Below are 21,712 nucleotides of genomic sequence, written 5' to 3'. Positions count from 1 at the left end.
TGGGAAACAAAAAAGGAAATATTCAGTGTTTGTGAGGGGTTGGGTACTATTGCATTTCATATACTGTTAGCAAAAGGGCAATGGGGTAATTGGAGATTTATAGGGATAAACGTAAGAATACATTGCAAAAGACCTTAACATGTGCATATCCTTTGAAATCTTGAACACAGTGTTTCAGTCTTACATCCATTGGTTGCTGATGCAAACTCTGATGTCAACCTCATTCTTGACTTTTGTCCTCTTCTGAAGCCTTTCTTGTTCTCAATGACGTTCTGAAATTTCACTGAGGTCCATCTAGGTTAGTTTTCTTTTTATTTATCCCGCCAAGCACTTGGGAGGCTATTTCAGTTTCACATTGTTCTTCTGTTCTGAGAAATACTTACTCAAGCCAGATAATTTGCTGGAGTGACTCACAGAACCCAGGGACACTTTGCGTACACTTAGGGTAGAGGACAATGTGAAGGGCACAGATGAAAAGCCAGATGAAGAGGTACTTAGGGCGAGGCCCAGAAGAGTCCCAAATGCAGGAGCGTCTGTCCCCCTGGGGTTGAGGTGCGCCACCCTCCTGGCACATGGGGTGCTTTCACCAACCTTAAAGCTCCGTGCACATCATCATTTAGGAGGTTTCATGGAGGTTTGATCATTAGGTGTGATCAATTATTAACTCAATCTCTAGCTCCTCTCCCCTCCCAAGAGGTGGGAGGTGAGACTGAAAGTTCCAAGCTTCTGATCAAGGTTAAGCCTTTCTGGCAACCAGCCCTCATCCTGAAGCTGTGGGAATGGGGGCATGTGTTGCCTCATTAGAACAAATTTGCCTTTTACTCCCAAAGTTCCAAGGGTATTAGGAGCCAGGAGCCAAGACCAAGGTCATAACAAAAGATGCTCTATCATTCCATCACTTATAAGGGTTTTAGGTGTTCTGTGCCAAGAACTAGGGATGAAGACCAAATACATATTTCTTATTATATCACAGAGACTGCTCCATCCTTGCTGACTGGCCTCAGCTGGTGGAGGAGTAGAGTGGCCAACACACCTGGCTACTCCTGGACTCCCTATTGCACAGCCCCTGCCCACTTCCGGTCTCCCTTTCGTACTCTCCCTCGTGCTATATGCTGTTCTTTAGCCATGAATTCCTCACTGTAGTCCTCCTCTTGTGTTTCAGTGAGGCTGTTTACTTACACTTATTCTATCATTTCTTGGCATTTGTTATGGGAGGGACCTAGTCCAACACCTTGAGATGGAATTATGTAAAAAACTGTATAACCTTCGAACCAGTAATCCACTTCTAGGAATTCATCCTAAGGATGAATTAAAAGTAAAGCTTTAACTACGAAGAGTTTCATCCCAGTAACATTTATTTTGAAAACGTATATTCAACTAGAAGGGATTAGTAAAGTAAATGGTGACATATTCCCATAACAGCAGACCGTGTAAAAAGTAATATGACAATTTCAATGGCATGGGGAAATGCCATTGATGTATTGAGTAAAGTTATCAGGTTATAAATTATTTTTAAACATCTCATCTTCGTAAAACAAAACAACAACACACATGTTCTTATCGAAAAGGGTAACTTGGCGTGGTGGGATTTCTGGTGACTCTCCTTTCTTCTTTTTGGCTGAAAATTTTCCACGCTCTTGGGGATTGTTTGTGGCAAGACTAATGCCATTCTCTGTCTCCCTCCCCCAGGTGTGCTGGAAGATGGACTGTCCTCTAATGGTGTGCCCCGATCTACAGCCCCAGGTGGACTATCCAACCCAGAGAAGAAGACGAGCTGTGGAACCCAGTGCTCAAATCCTCAGAGCCTCAGCTCAGGCACTTTGACCCAGAAACACAACGGCCTTCGGACCACAGAGGTAGGTAGGTCACAGCCACACACCAACTTGGGCCTGGAGAAAGGGAGAGACTGTGCCCTTGGAAAGAACAGCGAAGGTTCCTCTCGCTAATGGAAATTCTCTGCCTCACCCATGTGAAAATTGCTGCCAATAAAATAGCAAGACCCAACACCTACCCCAACTCCCGCCTTGAGGGCTGCTAGGTTTAGTTGAATCAGCTGAAATGGGTCCTTGATGTTGGCACTCTAAGGGAAGTGTGTTTGCTTAAAGGCAACTTTGTTGAAGGATCTCCTTTCCCGTGTCAGGTCTCACCATCTTGATCGTGAGGACTGTGCTGGCTGTAGCAACCAGTCTTAGGCCAGGCAGTCGGCCAGTCTTAGGGGTTGGCAGTGTGGGGAGTAGATAGGGAAGGAGAGAGAGGACCAGGTGGGCTAGGCGAAGCCCCTAGGGGGACTCTTGCCGCAGAATGTTGCTGTTGGAAAGGAAGTAGGACTGCAGGGTTCCTGGCCTCACTAGCATCCTTTCTGATCCTTGCTTCCCTCTCTGAGCTCTTGTTGGAAAGTGCTCCTCCCATGGGAATGAATGCCCTTAGGAGACCAGCCAAGGCTCTGCAGCCTCTTCCTCCTTCCACTCCCCGTCTCCCTCCCACTTCCTCATCTTCCCCATCTCCCACCTCCTTTCAAAGTCCACTGCTTACTGCACGCTCCAAACTCATTTTCCCCTCTTCCTGTTATAACTTACTGGTCCTGTCCCCTCAGGCCAATGCCACCTGTTTTCTGAGGGCACAACTGGTCATCTAATGACGGAATTCGTGCTGACATCAGTGCGTTACCTCGCTAAGCTTTGGTCAAAAAACCTGTTTCAACTTCAGCTCTAACACTCATTAAGGAAGTAGCCTTGCAGGAATCACTCAATCTCTCAGAGTCTCAGGTTCCTTATCCACACAATGGAAATAATACCAAAATGAGACAGCAGATGGGCCTGCTCTTTGTAAATCGAGAAGCACTATAAGAAAGGCAGGATGGATTAACAGGGATGGTTAGGCACACAGTGCCATAAACCAATTATTATTTTTTAAGTATATTTTTATTGATTTCAGAGAGGAAGGGAGAGGGAAGAGGGAAAGAATCATTGATTTGTTGCCTCCTGCACTCTCCACACTGGGGATCGAGCCCACAACCCCAGCATGTGCCCCAACCAGGAATCAAACCACGACCTCCTGGTCCATAGATTGATGCTCAACCACTGAGCCATGCTGGCAGGGCCCATAACCCAGTTATACAAAGCTGATGGTGGCCATTCAGGTACGGTAGACGGTAATGGGTAGGGAGAAGATTTGAGGATCACAGTGGCCCTTCCTGGGATTCCTAGTGCCTACGTTGCCTGTGCATCAGCTGGCCTTCTAGAAGCCTAATCATCATTGCTGTCTCCCAAGGCAGACTGGGCCCCACAGAACTACACTCAGAAGCTCCAGCCTGGGCCCTGCCACTTGCCACCTAGCCTCCTCCCCACACTTGTGCCCTTTCCCTTTGAGCCAGGATGTGCGTGGCAGGGAGGAAGGCGCTTTGCCTGGTGCGTGACGTGGTGCACATGTTTGCTTTCCCACCTCCCTTCCTGTCCCGTCATCCGTCACTTTAAAATTGTGTTCTGTGATTTACAGAGCACTTTGGATCTACTGGTTCGTTCAGTCTTCCCAAGAGCATTTCGTGAAGTAAGCCTCATCCTCATTTTATAGACAAGGAAATGCGCTGCATTTACCAGTAATTGTCTGACAGGAATTGGCTGTGTAAGTGCTGGAGGTGGGTGCCAGTAACTTTAAATTGAAACAGGCGACTATTAGAACAGGGAGGGGGGGAGCATAGAGATCGGAAAGTACTTTTTTACTGAAGAATAATGTGTATTAGTCAGCTATTGTCATAATAATGCTGCATGACAAAGCACTTCAACATCCACTGGCTTAGAATAGCAGTCCTTTTCCTCCTCCTCATCAGCTGCAACTTGACGGATCCAGGCCTGACTTCAGGCTCCAGGCTCCGGGTCTTTCTGAACCTTCTTTTCCACGTGTACTGTTCTGGGAATTGGGCCAAAAGAGCAGCAGCATTCTGAGGTATATTCTCCTCATGACTCGGACTGTGTTGGGGCTCAGGGCAGACTGCCCCCAAATATGCCACTGGGCATATTGATTATTTTTAATTAAAGTGACTTAAGAAACAGCTGGTGCAAAAAGAGCACGCTGACTGTCCTTTGTCTCTGAAAGCAGGAAATAAATCTCCTGTGTGAAAGGTGCCCTTCCCACCGGGAGGCAGGGAGACTCCCCATCACCGAGATAGGAAGGAAACTCGGGGCTGCGAGGGCTGTGTGAACAGCGTGTGTGAACAGCGCTGCTTACATTCTTTACTAATTAAGCGCCCAAGCTTATGTTTCTTAGTCTTATCAGTTCTTCACGAATTTGTCGTTTCTTTGTCTAAAAAAAGTATAAAAGCTGCCTGCTTTGGTCATTTCTTCAGGTTGCATATCTGTGAGACGCCAATAGGTACGAACTTGATTTTCTCCCGTCAAACTGTCTCATGTCCACTTAATTCTTAAACCAGCCAGAAGAACCCGGAAGGGCATCAGGAAAATATTTTCCTCCCTGACAGCAGAAACCCAAGAGGGCGAAATCAAACTGTTCAAACACATTTTATGTCTCTGCTCACATCCTACCAACCAACCTCCTGTTGGCCGAAGCCCGTCACATGGACAAGCTCTACAGCAATAGGGCAAGGAAGTATACTCACCACCAGAGTTGTCCCTGGTGGAAAGATAGGAGCAATATATCAATCTACCACATATAACCTACATACAGAAAAATGCACAGGTCATAGTTCAATGCACTTTTATAAGACATTATAGAAATTGTAACCATCTTCCATATGAAGACATTATCACTACCCCAGAAATCCTCCTATGCCCTTCCCCAGTCACCCCCCACCCCCAACATAACCACTTTCCTGACATCCAGCACTGTATGCCAGTTTTGTTTATTTTCAAGATTTTTTATAAAAGGAATTATACAACAGGTGTTCTTTGGTGTCTGGCTTCTTTTGCTCAATATTATGTCAGTGGGAATGATCCATGTTGTTGTGAGTGGCAACATTTCCTCGTTTTCATTATGTATATTTCATTCTACTGGAAGGACATTTGGGTTGTTTTCAGTTGGGGCTATTATAAGCAATATAGCTATTAATATTTTGTTGTTTATATGTGTATTTTTAAAATTTTAAACCTTTTAAAAATGAAATTTATTGGGGTAACATTGGTTAATACCATTATATAAGTTTCAGGTGTACAACTTCATAATACAACATCTCTATACTCCATTGTGCCCCAAACCTAGTATCCTTTCATCACCATACATTTGACCCCCCCACTTTACCCTCTTCGTCCTTCCCGTACCCCTTTCCCCTCTATAATCACCATTCTGTTGTCTGTATCTATGAATTTGTTTGTTTGTTCATTGCTGCTTTCTGTTTTACATCCCACGTCTGAGTGAAATCATACTGTTCTTGTCTTTTTCCATCTGACTTATTTCACTTAGTATGACATTCTCAGGATCCACCCATGTTACCGAAAATGGCAACATTTCATTTTTTTTTTTTTTTTTTATGGCTGAGGAGTATTCCCTTGTATATACCACATCACATGTTGAAGGACACCGAGGTTGTTTCCATGTAACATTCTTGTGCATGCCCTTCTGTGGACATACACTTCTTTGGGGTATATACGTGGAGTGAAGTTGCTGGCTCCTAGGATGGGGATATATGCAACTTTCATAGACACAAACGAATAGTTTTCCAAAGTGGTTACACCAGCTTACACGCTCACCAGCAGCATATGCATCTGGTTATGGAGCATAAGAATTTAAAGCCAGTTTGTTGTGCTTAGTCCTCCTAGACATCGCTTAGGCCGCTATGACATGGCGATATTATCTCACTTAATCCTCACAGTGACTCTGAAATGTTGATTTGTTGTCTCCGGTCCACACATGGAAATGGAGACTCTGAGGTAGCGAAGGAGAGCACTTCCTCAGTCCACACTCACACGCACCCTGGGATCTCGTGTTGTTATTAAAGTCTGGCCAAGGGGAGCCAGACCCTGGGACCCAGACCCTGGGACCTCAGCAGCAGCGGAAACTATTGCCGGGGAGTGAGGACCACACACACAAAGCACCAGAGGGCAGATGGCTCATACTGATAAGCCATCCAGGCTGCTTTTGTGTTCACAATTCAATGAACAATGGCTACATTGAACTATTTCCAAACTAAGATCAGGGAGCAGATAACTTTAGTTATAATTGCTGCTAATTGCATCAGCGGGTCTTCCTATGCTGCGAGCTCACCCACCACCAGATGTCCTGGGTCCCTGACATGGTGTGGAGAAGGTTTTCCATCTAAGGCAGTGGTTCTCAACCTTCTGGCCCTTTAAATACAGTTCCTCATGTTGTGACCCAACCATAAAATTATTTTCGTTGCTACTTCATAACTGTCATGTGGCTACTGTTATGAATCGTAATGTAAATATCTGATATGCAGGATGGTCTTAGGCGACCCCTGTGAAAGGGTTGTTCAACCGCCAAAGGGGTCGCGACCCACAGGTTGAGAACTGCTGATCTAAGGTGTCTGTTTACAAGACAGGGCTACCTCAGATTTCCCTTTCTTTTCAGCAGAGCCATCTCACACCAACACAGCTCTCAACTACCTGGAATCTGCCCAAGGAAATAGGTTTTCTTCCTATTCCATCCAGGGCCTTGGACGTACTGTTTCTTCCTGGCTTGTGTCTTATCCTCTGGACCAAAGCTTCCTGCATGTTCAGCGTCTGGCTCAGGCAGTGTCCCCTCGCCTCTTCCTGTCTTCCTCTGCTCCCCCAAGATGGCCTGTTAGCATTTCACAGCTGTCCCTGGACATCACCGGGCCACCTGGCTGATGGTCCTTCGCCACTTTTTTAAAGCTTCCCTCCTCCAGAGGAACCCTTCATGGAGCATGCGTCCTCATGCACGGAGGTGCCTACTGCAGCGCCCTGTTCAGATTCCCAGCACACTTGTGCGTTACAGGTGGTCCTTGCTAGGCCTGGAAATTTCCCCACCAGTTCCGGAAGCACTCTTTGGGCTCATTCATCGAATGTTCATTTATTGAGCACCGTCTAGGTACCAGGCACCATCCAGGTTCCAGCGCCAACCACCTCGGAGTGGAAAAGGCACGCATGTCCCTTGCTCTGAAGTAGCTGCCGTGTTAATGAGGGGTGAGGGTTATAAAATAAGTGGTGCTGGGACGGAGATAAAAGGCCACTGGTAGGTAATAGCAACCACTCTGCTTAACACAGATAAAATCGCCCACAGGTCCAGTCGCTCTCTGAAGGGTGAGAGGGGCTGCCAACGCCTGTGAACAAGGGCATCTCATGTTCAGAGCCCTTCTCCACTTCGGGTTCCATCAAACAAGCCACGCCTCCCCTCTGTCCGTTTTCTCTGGCCCCTGTCTTATGCCTGCTGTTCATGGGTGCTAACTGGCAAAAAGAATGTGACAAAAACGACCTTTCACAAATTGGAACTGGCTGTCTCAGCGGGAGCTCTCGCTCTTTCTCTGTGGCACCTTGACTTCCTCCGGTCACTTGGGACTCCCACTCCACGGCATCGATAAACCAGTGACGGTGTCTCCTTCCCCCAGCTCCTCTCCTGAGCTCAGCAAACAGCACGAGAGGAAGCGCTGTAGCTGCTTGCTCTCTCTTGCTAATGAATTGTTCGGGAACGCTGGCAGCCTCTGAATATCCACTCAGAATCTTAAACGTGCCCTTTCCACAGGCTTAGGGCTTGTTTTTCTCTCCCAGAACTACCTCCTTGAGTAGTCAGCTGAGGTAGAAATCTATGTGGCTGTAGCTCCTAGTACACGAAGCCCCGAGCATGTGCTGGCCTCCCGGTGAGCTTCATGCCGTCAGGAACCACATCTATCCGAGGTGCCTGATTATTCTTGGCAACGTGACCAGCTCACACTAATGGGACTAGCCAGTGCCTGGACTGTTCTCACCTAAGCATCCTCCTCTGCCTCCACCTGCCCCCCTTCCCTGCCTGCAGTGTCTGACCGCAGGCAAGGCATGGCCCATCCAGGAAAGATGGCTGTGGCCAGAGAGGGAGGCCTGACCCAGAAAGGAGGCCAGGGCCAGCCCCGTTTCTCCTGGATGGCAGTAATAGGAGATATCTGAGAAGAGTTTGGAAAGTAAATATGAGTGTCTCCTAGGAAAACAAAAACAAGACATTAAATGGAGGGAGAGACTAGAATAAACTATTGGGGAAAACCAAAGAGAGGGAGACCTTTAGAAGGGTACTTGGGGGTACTCACTAGTTCCATCCCGGCAGTCTAGGGATGTGGGGTGTATGCATATGTGTAGGGATTTCCACGGAGTATCTTTATATTATTGGCTGCTTCCTTAGATAGATGAAGTCTTGCAAGACCAATCTATAATAATAAAAGGGCAATATGCTAATTAGACTGGACATCTTCTGGACGTCATTCCGGATGTTCTTCCTTAAGCTGGGGCCAAGGGGAAGCCAGCCCGGGTCCTGGGTGCCTGCAGGCGGCCTGGGGGAAGCCAGCCGGGGTCCCAGGTGCCTGCGGGAAGCCTGCATCCCGAGTGCCGGAGGAAAGCCAGTGCCAGCAGCTGGGAAGGAAGGCTACTCTTGCACGAATTTTCGTGCATTGGGCCTCTAGTTCTATTAGAAACCTCCTGGGATAGAAACTTTCTTCTTTGTATTCTTCCCTTGCCCTCTGAGCTTGCTTCCGAGTTATGCTCCTGCCTCATATGTGCTCACTAACTACATGCTGATTGACTGAGACCAGCCTAATACTTGACTAAAATTAGAAAGGTTTCCTACGGCTCCCCTCCCACCCATCCCGCTCCAGCACCACATCACATGATGGATGACGATTCTGTGGGAACCCAGTTGCTTCCCCAAAGCAGGTTCTACTGCCTTCCTGCTGTTTGATCTGAGGTTCAAGTTGCAAAGCAACACCTGCTTTGGACACTTGATACCTGAGAGAGAAACACCCCAGGCTGTTAGCCTAGGTGAGTGCCTTGCATGGGGCTCACACTGCAGGGGATTGCGCCAGGCCTGGGGAGTTCCTGAGAGTTTTGCCTGAGGCACGCTCTGATCCCTGCCTCTGGAGGCTAGCAACCTGGCCCTCGGTGGACTGGCTGAGATTAAATGTTTCCTGACCAACCTCTCATGAATGCCATACAATTTATGAAGCAGCAGCAGCAGCAAGTAAATCATGGAATTCAGGAACAGCCAGACGTCTGCTATCGTCTGTCTCTCTTTAACGGGATTTGACTGAAAAGAAGAGAATTCTCTTGAGTTACAGCTGACAAGGCTCAGTCGTTAATCTTTCGGGAAGGAGGAGAGGAGGAAACTGACCTTTTCAGAGGGTCTATTCTGAGCCAAACACTCTGTTTGGTGTTACCTTTCACCCTCAGAACTCCAAGAGGTGAGCAGGTCCCTCCCCACCTGGGAAAACAGGCTCAGAAGGTGGTATTCGGCCAGCATGGCACAGGGAGTTGGGACGTGGCCGTGTTGGAGTACACAAACCCAGGTCTGTCTGCTGCCAGACCCCATGCTCCTCCTTCCCACTGCCTGGAACCAGATGGCGGAGGATTTAGGGTGAGCTCTGGCAGCTGTGGGAGGCTGGATGTGGGACCCGGGGCCACCATTTTTAGTTCAACTCACCACCTATATTGACATTGGCCTTGGGCAAATTGTACGGCCTGGGTGACTTCAGCTGCCTCTTCAGGAAAGGGCACAGTACCATTCCCAGTCATCCCACGGGGCAGTGCAAGGGACAATCAGGAGCATAACTGAAACCCTGTGGGGAAGCTGAGGTTTAGTCAGGGCAATGTAAACAGGTTCTATTTCTAGGGATTCTCTCTCTCTCTCTCTCTCTCTCTCTCTCTCTCTCTCTCTCTCTCAAGATTTATCTTCACACATACATTCTTCATCAGATTCCTTGTTGGGTGTCTGTTCTGAGACAGGCACTAAGTTAGACTCTGGGGATACTGTGGTGAACACAACAGACTGGGTGCCTACCTTCTTGAAGTTTATAATCTCATGAGGACATAGAAAATAAGCAAGCAAGCAAATAGTAAATATATAATAATCAAGCCGTGGTTAAAAACCAGGAAGTGCAGAGTGTGAGAGAGAGAATGAGATGGTCCTCTGCTCCTATGTCTTAGGAAACCCAGCCACATTCCATAAAATCACGCACCGAATACCTCTGGGGAGGCCAAGGGTGGCCAGAGCACGGGAGCAAGTGTTACTTAAAAAAAAAAAAAAGTTTGTACTGATTTGAGAGAGAGAGGAAGGGAGAGGGAAAGAGAAACATCGATTGGTTGCCTCCTGTACAAACCTCAAATGGGGATTAAACTTGCAACCTAGACATGTGTCCTGACCAGGAATCGAACTGGCGACCTTTTGGTGCATGGGATGACAGTCAACCAACTGAGCCACACTGGCCAGGGCAAGCAAGTGTTGCTTTTCACTGCGCCCTTCTCTACTCTGAATTTCCTTTAGCATAAATATGTATTGCTTTTATAATTAGAATCCTAGTTATACAGAAAAATCGGTGTCTGATAAATTGTAATCTCAGCCTTTTTTTTCTTAGTTGTCTGCAAGGGACTGAAAAGGGTCATACCATGTTAGGTATAGATATATTTGCAGAGTTAATATTAAGCTGCGAATGTCTGCTTCCATTTTGGGGGAAAGTGAGAAGAGGCTGAGCAGGTTTAGGCCAGTCTTGAGTCCAGGCCTCCCCGGAGCAGCCAGGCCATCCCCACTTCCACCCGAATGAGCTGGGGCCTTGACTTAAACCCTAAGGGAAGAAGTCCATCTGGGTTTGAGGCTACAGAGAAGATATCACAGTCAATCTGGTTCCCCTTGAGAAACCTCAGCCCATGAATTACTCTTCATTAAAGAGGCAGGATTAAGAGGCCTAAAATCAATGATTCACAGAGGACTAAACCTGCAGAAATTAAAATGAGGCCAGGGAAGAATGGAAAAGCTGTAAAACTGGGTGAGAAACAGGAGGTGGCCCATTAACAAGAGTCAGTGGTGCTGAAACTCACAAAATAAGAATTTTAGAAGTGGAAGAAGGATTGAATTAGCAGACGGCTGAAAAGGCTAAAGGTGCCAAATAGGCTTCTGTCATCATTGAGTTGTGAACCATCAGATTTTTTTAAGCCAGTAATTACAATAAGGACACGTTTTCTTTTCCTGTCATTAAGTCAAGAGGGTGGGATGTTACATAAAAAGGTTTGGCTGGTTGGAAACCACATCAGAGGGGAAAACATATGTGATATACAAAATGCCATAGACCCGGAGGAACAAAAGTGGTATAATTATTTCGTGTATCTGTATTGCTTTTTTCTCATAGGAGGGCAAAGCACCTTACTTCTCGGAACTTCTAGAGACAATAATCTGGTGTTGTAGTTCCCTTCTCGTCTTCTTTCTCGCTCTTGTTTGGGCTTGAAACCTGAGGTGTCCAGGTTGTAACTACATTGCAGTGACTATGGACCCTGAATAGGGGAGCTGCTGTTAAAGGGGTGGGCACCTTCCCCCTGCGGCCTCAGGCGTGAAAGCTTCTCCTTTATAAAATGCTTCCGAGAGAACGCATTGTCATTCCAGGTGTTTGATTTCCTAAAAGCAATACACTGTCATCATTTGAAAATGGGTTTGCTTGTGGCATGGAACCTTCTGTGCCCATCACTGGAAGACATAACTCCAGTTGGTCCTTGATCCAAGTGCATGTCTTACAGAGTTGCGATTATTGATGTTATTTAAAAGTAGTAGTAGTTGTGTCTCTCTCACATCGATGTTTCTCTCTCTGTCTCTCCCCTTCCCTCCCACTCTTTCTGAAAATCAATGGGAAAATATCCTTGGGTGAAGATTAACACACACACACACACACACACACACACACACACACACACACATAAAAGAGGAAAAAGTAGTAGCAGCAATAGTCATAGTTTCAGAAGAATTAGAGCTTTCTACATAAATTTGGTCTGTTTGACTGACATCCTTTTGCGAGTATAATTAATGTTGATGGCTGTCATTGGGGTGATTCACTGTCCTGGGCAGGCTCCCAGAATGTGGGATTTCAGTATTTTTAATTCTCACCCAAGGATATGTTCTTATTGATTTTCTGAGAGAAAGAAAGGGGGGGAGGGGGGGAGGGAGAGAGGGAGGGAGGGAGTGAGGAAGGGAGGGAGGGAGGGAAACATCAATTGGTTGCCTCCCAATACACACTCTGACCCGGGATCAAATCCACAACCTAGGTATGTGCCCTGACCAGGAATCGAACCCGAAACCTTTTGGTGTACGGGACCATGCTCCAACCAACTTAGCCACCTGACCAGGGCCTGGGACTTTCTGTTTAAAACAGGTCAGTCTTGGGTAAACCGGGAGAAGTTGGTCCCCCTATTAATGCTAAGTGACATGCATAATTCTCTCAGAAAAAACTAAGAAGCGAGCATTATTTCCCCAGTTTCAGGGAAGGGGACTGACTGAGTTTCAAAGATTAGAGCAACAGGGCTTGTGACAGCAAAGGGATGGGTGGCAAAGCCTTGTGCTAAATCTAGGTCTGTCTGCCCCAAAACTTGTCCTGTGAATAGGCTTTTGATGTACAGATTTAAGAAATTGCCCCGTTGTACCTTAGGTTCACAGCACACATATTCTCTGGCTGTTCTGGGAATGACTATTTCATAGCCTCTGGCTCTTTACTTAAACAGGTTGGGAAATTAAGAATCAACCAACTACTGAATATTTGCTTGGATATTTAAGCTTAGAAAAACAGACTGAAATATAGAGCAGAACATTTTCTGTGTACAATCATTAATAACCGTTTGTGAAATCTTGCCAACAACTCGAAGGAAAGCAGTTAGGCCGTTCAGAAAATTTACATTTCCATTCTGGAAAGCTCTCATACTGCCCACCAGTTTAGGGGAACGCAGCCGTCAACTTGGCCTATTTCAATAAGGCCTCTGTGTCTCTATGCCATACCCAGTCCTCAACACTTCTATGCGAGAACACCTGAACTCAGATGGAATTACCCTCATAATTGCCACACTTTTCTTTAGGAAACAAGTTTGGTTGTGGGACTTCATGACTTTTCTGCTTTTAGGGAAAAATAAATCCATAGGTGGCACTGCTGGCCCTGGTGCCAGGTCAGGCGTGAAAGAGCTGAGTGTAGACTGAATCCTTAGATAGCACTGACCACGGGTGTTAAAGCAAGGGACACGGACAAATGCGGTGCTTGTGCGTCCCTTCATCCATGTACCCAGCCAGAGTTAAACAGAGAGCCTACTATGTCTCAGACTGAGCTGGGCACTGGGAGCGTGAAGAGGAAAAACAGTGAAATCCTTTCTCATGCAGTCAATGAATCAGGCTAAAATTGCATGTAGTCAAAATTATCCTTAAATATCCCTCAAATCACCTAGCCCAGCCGGTGTAGCTCAGTGGTTGAGCGTCGATCTATGAACCAGGAGGTCACGGTTCAATTCCCAGTCAGGGCACATGCCCAGGTTGCAGGCTCAATCCCCAGTGGTGGGTGTCCAGGAGGCAGCTGATCAATGATTCTCTCTCATCATTGATGTTTTTATCTCTCTCTCCCTCTCCCTTCCTCTCTGAAATCAATAAATCAATAAAAAAATTTTTTTTTAATCACCTATAGAGTATGACCTTAGGTCAGGTTCCTTAGAAGCAGGGCCTGCGATCAGGATTCTCTTGCAAGTGATGGAAAGTCTCAGGTGAAACCAGACGGAGTGGGGAAGCAGGCTGGGGCCGAGGACCAGGTTCAGCAAACACATCAGCCCAGCGGAACGGCTATAGTGCAGCCTCCGCCTGATCCCACGGGACCTCCGGAGCATGAGTGGCATCAGAAATGTAGACCCCTTGAGGCAACGGGGCGGCCTTTTGTGTCCCCTACAATCAGGCACTGGCTTGGGGCTGTCTCCAGGAATTAGGGTGAAACCTCTTGGGCATCTCTGGCGAAGTGGCTCCAATCAGATGCAGGCAGTTCTCAAAAGAAGGGTGCTGCTGTGAGCAGTTAGCAGCCGAAACTCACAGCAGCGGGGAATGCATGGACCGGCCGCGTCAAGGGACTCTGAGAGGGCCATCACCAGCAGCTACCGCGCAGGGTCTGTGTGACAGGATAGAAGCCTGCACGTCATCTGTTAATAAAGACAACAGAGCGATTTCTTTCTCTCCAGGGGTGCACAGCCCACCATTTTTTTTGGAAGCACTGCAGATGAAGGAATTGCCTTGCGTGCAGGGGCCATGTTGCATAAACAATATGTGCTGTCGTCAGTAACTCACACCCGCACGGGGAGATGCTCCCGCCTTAGGCGATGCTCGTGCAGAGCAGAGCCTGACTGAGTTTCCCAGGAAGCAGACTCTGAGATGATATTAGACAGGATGTTCCCTGGGAAGCTCCCTGCCAGCACCGTGGGAGGGAGGGCTGGAAGCAGGAGCGGGCAGAGGGGAAGCTGAGCCACAGTGCAGACCTGAGGGCAGCCTCGGCCGACCCCACCGACCCCACCCCATGCGGACCTCTGGAGATAAACGGCCTGTCGGAGCTGGCCTGCTCTGGGCCAAATAGCCAGGCTTCTGTACGCCTGCCTTCACCCCCCTCCTTGGTCCACCTTGGGAAGGGCAAGGCCCTGGGTGAGGTGGCTCTGCAGCTGAGGCCACTCTGGAGGGACAACCGGAGGCTGCTTGCTGGCTGTATTCCCTGCAGCTGGACAGCAGGTCCTTCCTGGGTTGGGATTGGTGGCACGTCTCTGTCCGCCCTCAATGAAGACACTCATAGGGCGCATCTCACACTTGCTCCAAGCGCATGGCCAGTGAGTGGGATGGGCACTGTGGGATGGGTACAGTGAGTGGGATGGGCACAGTGAGTAGGATGGGCACAGCTGCCCCTCACTAGTTAAAGTTGTTTTCTCTTGAAGGAGGGTGTGGTAGTGCATATGGTTGAAGAACTTACAGTTTAGTCAACGCTTTAGTATTTAATATGAAGTCTGAAGTTTTATCCGTGGGGTATCTTCACTTAGAAGGGGATACGCTGCCCTATTTTTTTACTTATTATACTTACTAAGTCTCTTTTCATTTTTATTCAGTTACAGGCATGGCCTAAGCACCTGACATGCATCCTCTTATTTAACCCTTATAATAGCCTTCTGTGGTAGGTACTGTTATTATTCCCCGTTTTACCGGTGAGGAAACTACAGGTTAGAGATGTTAGGAGAAACTTGTCCATTGTGAAACTAGATAGTCGGGATTTTAGCCAAAGTCTGACTCCAAAGCTCAAACCCTTAACTACTCTACTGAAACCAGCTGTGAAACCTTTCACGTTACCCTGTGATGGACCTTAGCTTATTCATTCATTCAGTCGGCAATGGTTTACTGAGCACGCCCCGTGCCAGGCTCTGTGGTGTGAGAGGTTCCCCATCCCCAGAGAAGCCTGTGAGAAGGAGCACACGTGCATGTGTTCTCGGGGGTCATGCTTCCTGCCGCTGTGTGCGCGCGTGTGTGTGCACGTGTGCGTGTGTGCCTCTGTGTGCGCGCGTGTGTGCATGCATGTGTGTGTGCGTGTGTACCCCTCTGGGGAGACGAATGCAATGTGAGGACTTTGGCTCCCTCCCAGTAACTCAATCCACTGTGCTACACTTTTTAACAGGCTAAATGAGATGCTAAGCGAATGCCTGCAAAAGAAGTCACCATTAACGTCACAGAGGGCAGCACCCGGCAGGTGGAGGACGTCGAGGAATCACAGAGAACTGTGCCCACTCGGGCAGATGGACTTCTTTGGTGCCCATCGCATTCCGGATCCCACAAGGAACCTTGAAGAGGAGGGTGGCCCTGCTGAACGTGAACGCTGCTGAGTGCCTGGAGAGACTGTCTGGCCCGGCAACCGACAGCTGCCTAAGCTCCCGGGGCATTCTGGGCCCCGGGTTTTCGCGTCCATGTGTTGGCACAGTGCTCACATAGGCCAATAAGCTGCAAAGGAGCGGCTCAGCGTGCTGCCTTGCAATGCCTGCGCTTAGGTCCGGCTTGGGAGGGCTGAGCTAAAGCCACAGGCCGGTTTCTGAAGCAGAGAACGGAGAAGGGGTGGGAGAGTCACGTGTCAGCTCCACGCTCTCCTGGCCACGGGAGTGTGCGTTGCTTCTGGCTAGCCTGTTCATTCTTTCTTTTTGAATGCTGCCACCACCAAGCTTACCGTGTGTGATTGAAAGCTGGCTCTCGCCTAACTTTAAGCCAAGATGCATGAGAAATCAAGAACCAGGAAAACTCCCTGTTATTGTTGTTTCCTGAGCTCAAAGCCCAGCAACACCCCAGCGTGTCTCTGGGAGGCAGTCACACCCATTTCCCATCCGCCTGCAGTGCCCCCGCCCCCATGCTGGTGTCCACATCGGCCTTTGAACCATATGTCACAGCCATTGTGGTCGGTGCATCCAACCAAGGACACCCCCGCGGGCTCAGCCAGACATGGCGTTTTTCATAGCTTTCCAGGTCCCTTGGCTTGTGTTCTTGAGCGTTCTCTCACTCAATCGGGTCATTTGCAATTGTTTCTGAAAGAGCGGGCGCTGCTCACGGGCGGGAGATTATCCAGACCATGTCAGCTGCACACAGGGCTTCCCTCGCCCTCTCCGAGGGCAGCCCCAGGACTATGGCCTCTGCAGAGGAATCGCTTTAGAATGTCAGTACCTGGTGGACGTGCAATCGCATTGACATTAGATTGGCATGCACTGTGTTAGAAATCAGGTAGCTGATGTAGGGGGGAAAAAAGTTTTTCTAGGAACACACATTTCTAGCATTTCTTTCAATGGTTAGGTGGAGTGTTTTCCTCCAAAGTCATGTAGCAAGGGCTTGGGAAAGAGAGGCCTGATGTTGCACCAAATGATACCAGTGAGCTCCATGTGTGGCAGGAACAGGCAGCTGGCTGCTGCGTGCTTGTATAGCACAGTCCAGACAACCGGCATCCGCAGGTCCCAGTCCAGACACTGTCTCCTCACCTGCCAACTCTGTTATTCCTCAAACATAAACGGGCAGTGTCACTTCCTCCCTCCCTCCCTTCTCTCCTTCAGTAGATTGCGTATTTATTCATTAAACATTCAATGCCAACCAGGAGGCAGGCACCTGGCAGATGCTGAGAGATGGGTTGCTGGCCGGTCACCATCGTCTATCCTGACCCTGACCGTGGACTTAATAAGCAGAGACTGACGGAGACACTGAGGTCCCGTGTGTTGTGAATGGCTCTGTGGTGTGATCTCACGTGTATATTCAGGACAGGTTTCCGTCTTAAACTCTGCGTGCGTGTCCCGATCACACAAGACTTCCACCGGACCCCAAACGACAGTTTCCTCAAATCTCTGTCACTTTCCGATCCTTTGAGAAAGGGCTTTTCAGCAACTTCATGTTTTGAAATGTTTAATAATAATAATAATAATAATAATAATAATAATAATAAAAGCAAAACCTGTGACTCCTATGTCCCCACTGGCATTACTGAGCAGGAGCCCTGACTGCCACAGGTGGGCGTCGCTCCTGCAAGTTCAAGGGCTCACTGTCCCAGGGCACCTGCCTTGTGTGTGTGTGTGTGTGTGTGGAGGGTGTTCCTACACCCGGCACTGCTCTCAGCCACAGGCTAAGCCTCGTTTCTCTGCACAGCCTTGTTTTCCATCACGTAGCTGCTCCATGTTGCATGGGATTGATCCACTTGAGAGCGTGTCTCCGTTTGATGTAGAGACAGTTTCTCACTGCTGGGGCAGAAGGGGGTAAACCATGTATGATCCGCCCCTCTGCAGAGCAATCTCGGTGTCACCAAGACCATTTCTGGACTGTTACTGGAAATTTGTCTGGCAGTTTTTTCATGTGGATGTGATATGGGAACTGATTCTTACTACCCTATTAGCATAACACTTTCTATGGCAACGTTCGTGTCAATAAAGTCATCAATTTCAAACATGTGGGCAGTTACAAAGAATCGTTACTGAGACCTTACATGTGTATGTAGAGATGCTTAGATTTTTTTTTTCACTTTTAAGCCAAGACCTTTCACATAAGTGATCTCTATGACTCCTCCAAAAAGGTAGGTAAAGAGAAAACTGTTAGCGCCAAGTTCAGCAATGAAAGTATTTATGGTCCACTCAACCGGGAAGTGATGGAGCAGATGCAAGTGAGAGAAGTTGGTCTGAAAATCCAGTGCTTTTCCCACCATGTAACATGGTACCTCTCCTGGCAAGAAGGGCTGGCATGGCTGGGAGACTCGGCCACGTGGGGTAGGGTGGGGGGTTGTCACGGAGCCTGACACAACGCTGAGCCCAAGTCTAAGAGGGTGGCGGCAGTAACTAGAAAGGGCTAGGGAGCTCTTGCAGGGAGGGGGGTTTGTGTCTGGCTCAGGCTCCCTTATCCCCCCCACAAGAGGGGTGACTCTGACCCTCTGTGACAGGGCACCTTTAATGAAGATCAGAAAGAAGAGAGACTTCTACAGGATTCGAAGGATTGGACTTGCACCCCTCAGAATTGCTGCTAAGACTGACAGGTGAGGAAAACCATGGCAACCAGGGACCTCCCTGTTCTGCCAATGCCCCAAGCAGTCCTTGGATACACAGGCGAAGGACTGCATGCTCACCCTTTTCCTGCTGCCCAGCCCTGCCCTACCTCTCTGACCACACTTATGTTGGCCCTTCTTGGCTAAGCCCTGCTAACCTTCACCTCTATGACCCTCTTATTCCTGGGGAGGGTGGCCCTTGAAGGATTGTGGGATGTGGGATTTTCAGTGCTAAAACCGTGGAAGGTCAATTGGTCACCTATTATTCCTGGACCAATGATCTTCTAGCCATTTTCTCCTTTGGTGGTGACAGCTGAGACGGAAGTGATTACAGTCAGTGACTTTGTTTATTCTTGTCTTCAAAGGAAGATTGTTTTCATTCTGTTCAATTTTTTCCCTCTGTCAATGAAATGTTATGATTCATTTAGAAGGAGCTCCAGCTTTTCCTGAGAGGAAATTACGGAGCAGTAATTGCCATCTTTTTCCTGCTCCCCCTGGAACAATCAGAGCAGCAAAGAGAGTCATTCTGATGGTACCACATGATTAACCCTGATGACAACGTTGAAATCTAAGCTGGTAGGAGAGGGCAGGAGACAAGAAAGTTCCCCAAACAGAGCTGCCTCTCCTCACCTCAGCTACTCCTCCTGAGCAGCTACTCCTCCTGACTCTTCTGCTCATATTGCTGTAACATCCTTTCTCTCCCACCCTTTGCCTTTATCTCTCCCTTCCTAATACCACTCCCTAGCCCTATACACTTGTCCTCATCAACGGGTCTTGCATCTCACAGTCCATGGCCCACTCTTCACCAAAAAGCTCAAAACAGAAACTCTGTTTTCAAATCCTGCCTCATATACTTTCCAACTGTCTCTCCACCTGCCTTTTCCGCTCAGTGTCTCACAATCACCACCTTCACATGGTCACCACACCTCCTGGATTTCTGCAGAAGTCTCCTTACCTCCCTGCCTCTAACCCAGACTCCACACTGCTGACAAAATTGCCTTTCTGAAATGCAAATCTGACCAGAGCACTCGCTGCCCTCAAAATATAGACTCCCATCAGGCTGGCTTCTAAATATCTGCTTCACAACCTGGCTCCTCCCATCGCCTTGGGTCAGTGTCTACATCAGATGGGAAACTGTGTTTGAATCTTCTCACTGGGAAAAGGAGAGCTAACCTTCTGTGTGGGGTTGCTGTGTTTGTGGCAGTGGCCCACGAGGTGACTTTAAGAAAACCCCCTTAGCTTCCATCTCTCTCCCTCCAGTCCAGCCTACCCTGCTGCAGGGTGAGTCTTCCAGAGGCGTCCCCATCCTGTGCTGGAAGTATCAGGGACCAAACCATTTCATCTGTCTGAGCCTCCTTTGCATAACCTGTAAAATAAGGCACTTGCTAAACATTCATTAAATCTGAAGCTACCCTGTTCTAAATCTTCAATAGCACCCATTGCCTGAATTAAGAATCCGTTTCTGGGTGGAAAAAGGGGGAAGAGAATTAAGTACAAGCTTCCAATCATAAGATAAGTCATAGGCGTGTGATGTGCAGCGTAGGAAATAGAGTCAATAACATTATAACAATGACAGTGATAGATGCTTGCTAGACTGGTTGCGGTGATCATTTTGTAAGGTAGAAAAATGTTGCATCCCTATGTTTGACATTGGAAAATTAATATAACATCGTATGTCAACTATCATGAAGAATAATCGAAGAGAATCAATTTCTCAGTCTGGCTAGCCCTCCAAGACCTCCCTGCTTACAGCTCTAACCAACTTGCACATATTTTGTCCTTCAGACCAGACCACTTGCAGCCCTCTGACTGCCCATCGCTCTGTCTGCCTTTGGCACAAATCCCCACTGAGCATCCTCTCTCCACTGCTGCTGGGATCTCACTCCTCTCCTGAGGTCAGCCCCAGTGCACCTCAGTCCTCAGTGAAAACTTCTTAATCCTCTTAACCAGGCGTAATCTCTCTCTCCCCTCAGTGCCCAGCTCGCGCTCTCTCTATCCATGTTATATGCATGGTATAGACCAGGGTTCCTCAAACTGCGGCCTGTGGGCCACATGCAAATACAAATATTGTATTTGTTCCCGTTTGGTTTTTTTACTTCAAAATAAGATATATGCAGTGTGCATAGGAATTGGTTCATAGTTTTTTTAAAACTATAGTCCGGCCCTCCAATGGTCTGAGGGACAGTGAACTGGCCCCCTGTTTAAAAAGTTTGAGGACCCCTGGCATAGACATTCTTGTGCTTGTCTATGACATGATTATGTTACTGCACTTTGTTGTAAGAAGGCTCTTAACTGCACAGAACACACGATGTTGAGCATTCTGTCTGCTCAGAAAATGTGTATTCGATTAAAAGCACTCGTGGGACATAAGGTATTAGCTAAGTCCGTGACCTAAATGCTTAATTAGGGATCCATTAATTTCTTTGTTCATTTATTAAACATTTACTGCGTGTGCTTTTTAAGTTCTGGAGATAGAGGAAGAATTTTAGACAGAGTTACAACTCTGCATGATCCCATCGCATAATCATATAGCTACAATATAACGTGACAAATACATTATAGGGGATCAGCAGATGAATAAACACGAATATAAGTACTTTATTGCTGACTATAATAAAATGGCTTAAAAGATTTGACGTTAGTCTTTGTAAAACCCCAACACTTAAATACACAAACCCAGCCATATTAGCTGAGAAAAAGAAGCAAGGAATTCTTTATTGTTGAATGCCTACTAAGTTCCAAGCATTGTAGGTACACTGAGTGGTCAGATTATTATGACCGGCCAGATTACAGTATTATGACCACCCCATCAGTACTTCATTGACACTTCCAAAAATACTGAATATTGAAAACTTCCTAAGCAAATACTCAAAGGTTTTATTATTATTATTATTATTATTATTATTATTTGCATAACTAATTCACTTCATTGTACTGATGGGGTGGTCATAGTAACCTGCTTACACAGTGTACATTATCTCATTGTCAGAGACATTGTGGGATATTATTATAGATGAGGAAAGTTAAGAGTTGTTGCATAATGGTGCCATTTGGGCACTGGGAATATCAGGGGGAACACTTTTAAAGTATATGATTGTTTAACCACTAGGCTGCACACCTGAAACAAATACAAAGTCATATATAATTGAAAAAAATAAAATAATTTTTTTAAAAAGAGTTGTTGCGTAGCCTGGGTAAGGTCATATAATTAGCCAGTTTTTAAACCCAGGACTCTGATATCACCTGGCCTGC

General features: G+C 47.4%; 1 protein-coding gene across 2 annotated transcripts in view; it reads left to right on the top strand.

The window, feature by feature from the left end:
- Nucleotides 1-17,874, top strand: part of BAALC (BAALC binder of MAP3K1 and KLF4) — a 50,775-nt gene extending 32,901 nt beyond the window's left edge. The window contains exons 2-3 of one of the 2 annotated variants that reach the window (XM_059672001.1): nt 1,690-1,856; nt 15,587-17,874. In XM_059672001.1, the coding sequence (XP_059527984.1) occupies nt 1,690-1,856; nt 15,587-15,595 (176 nt within the window). In that variant the 3' untranslated portion in view covers nt 15,596-17,874. Of the gene's footprint in view, nt 1-1,689; nt 1,861-15,586 lie in introns of both variants that reach the window. The other variant, XM_059672002.1, reaches the window with a different exon arrangement.
- Nucleotides 17,875-21,712: the final 3,838 nt, after the last annotated feature.

The sequence above is a fragment of the Myotis daubentonii genome, chromosome 17 (assembly GCF_963259705.1).
Source record: "Myotis daubentonii chromosome 17, mMyoDau2.1, whole genome shotgun sequence".
Taxonomy (NCBI): Eukaryota; Metazoa; Chordata; class Mammalia; order Chiroptera; family Vespertilionidae; genus Myotis; species Myotis daubentonii.
This window is presented reverse-complemented; position numbering and strand designations above follow the sequence as displayed.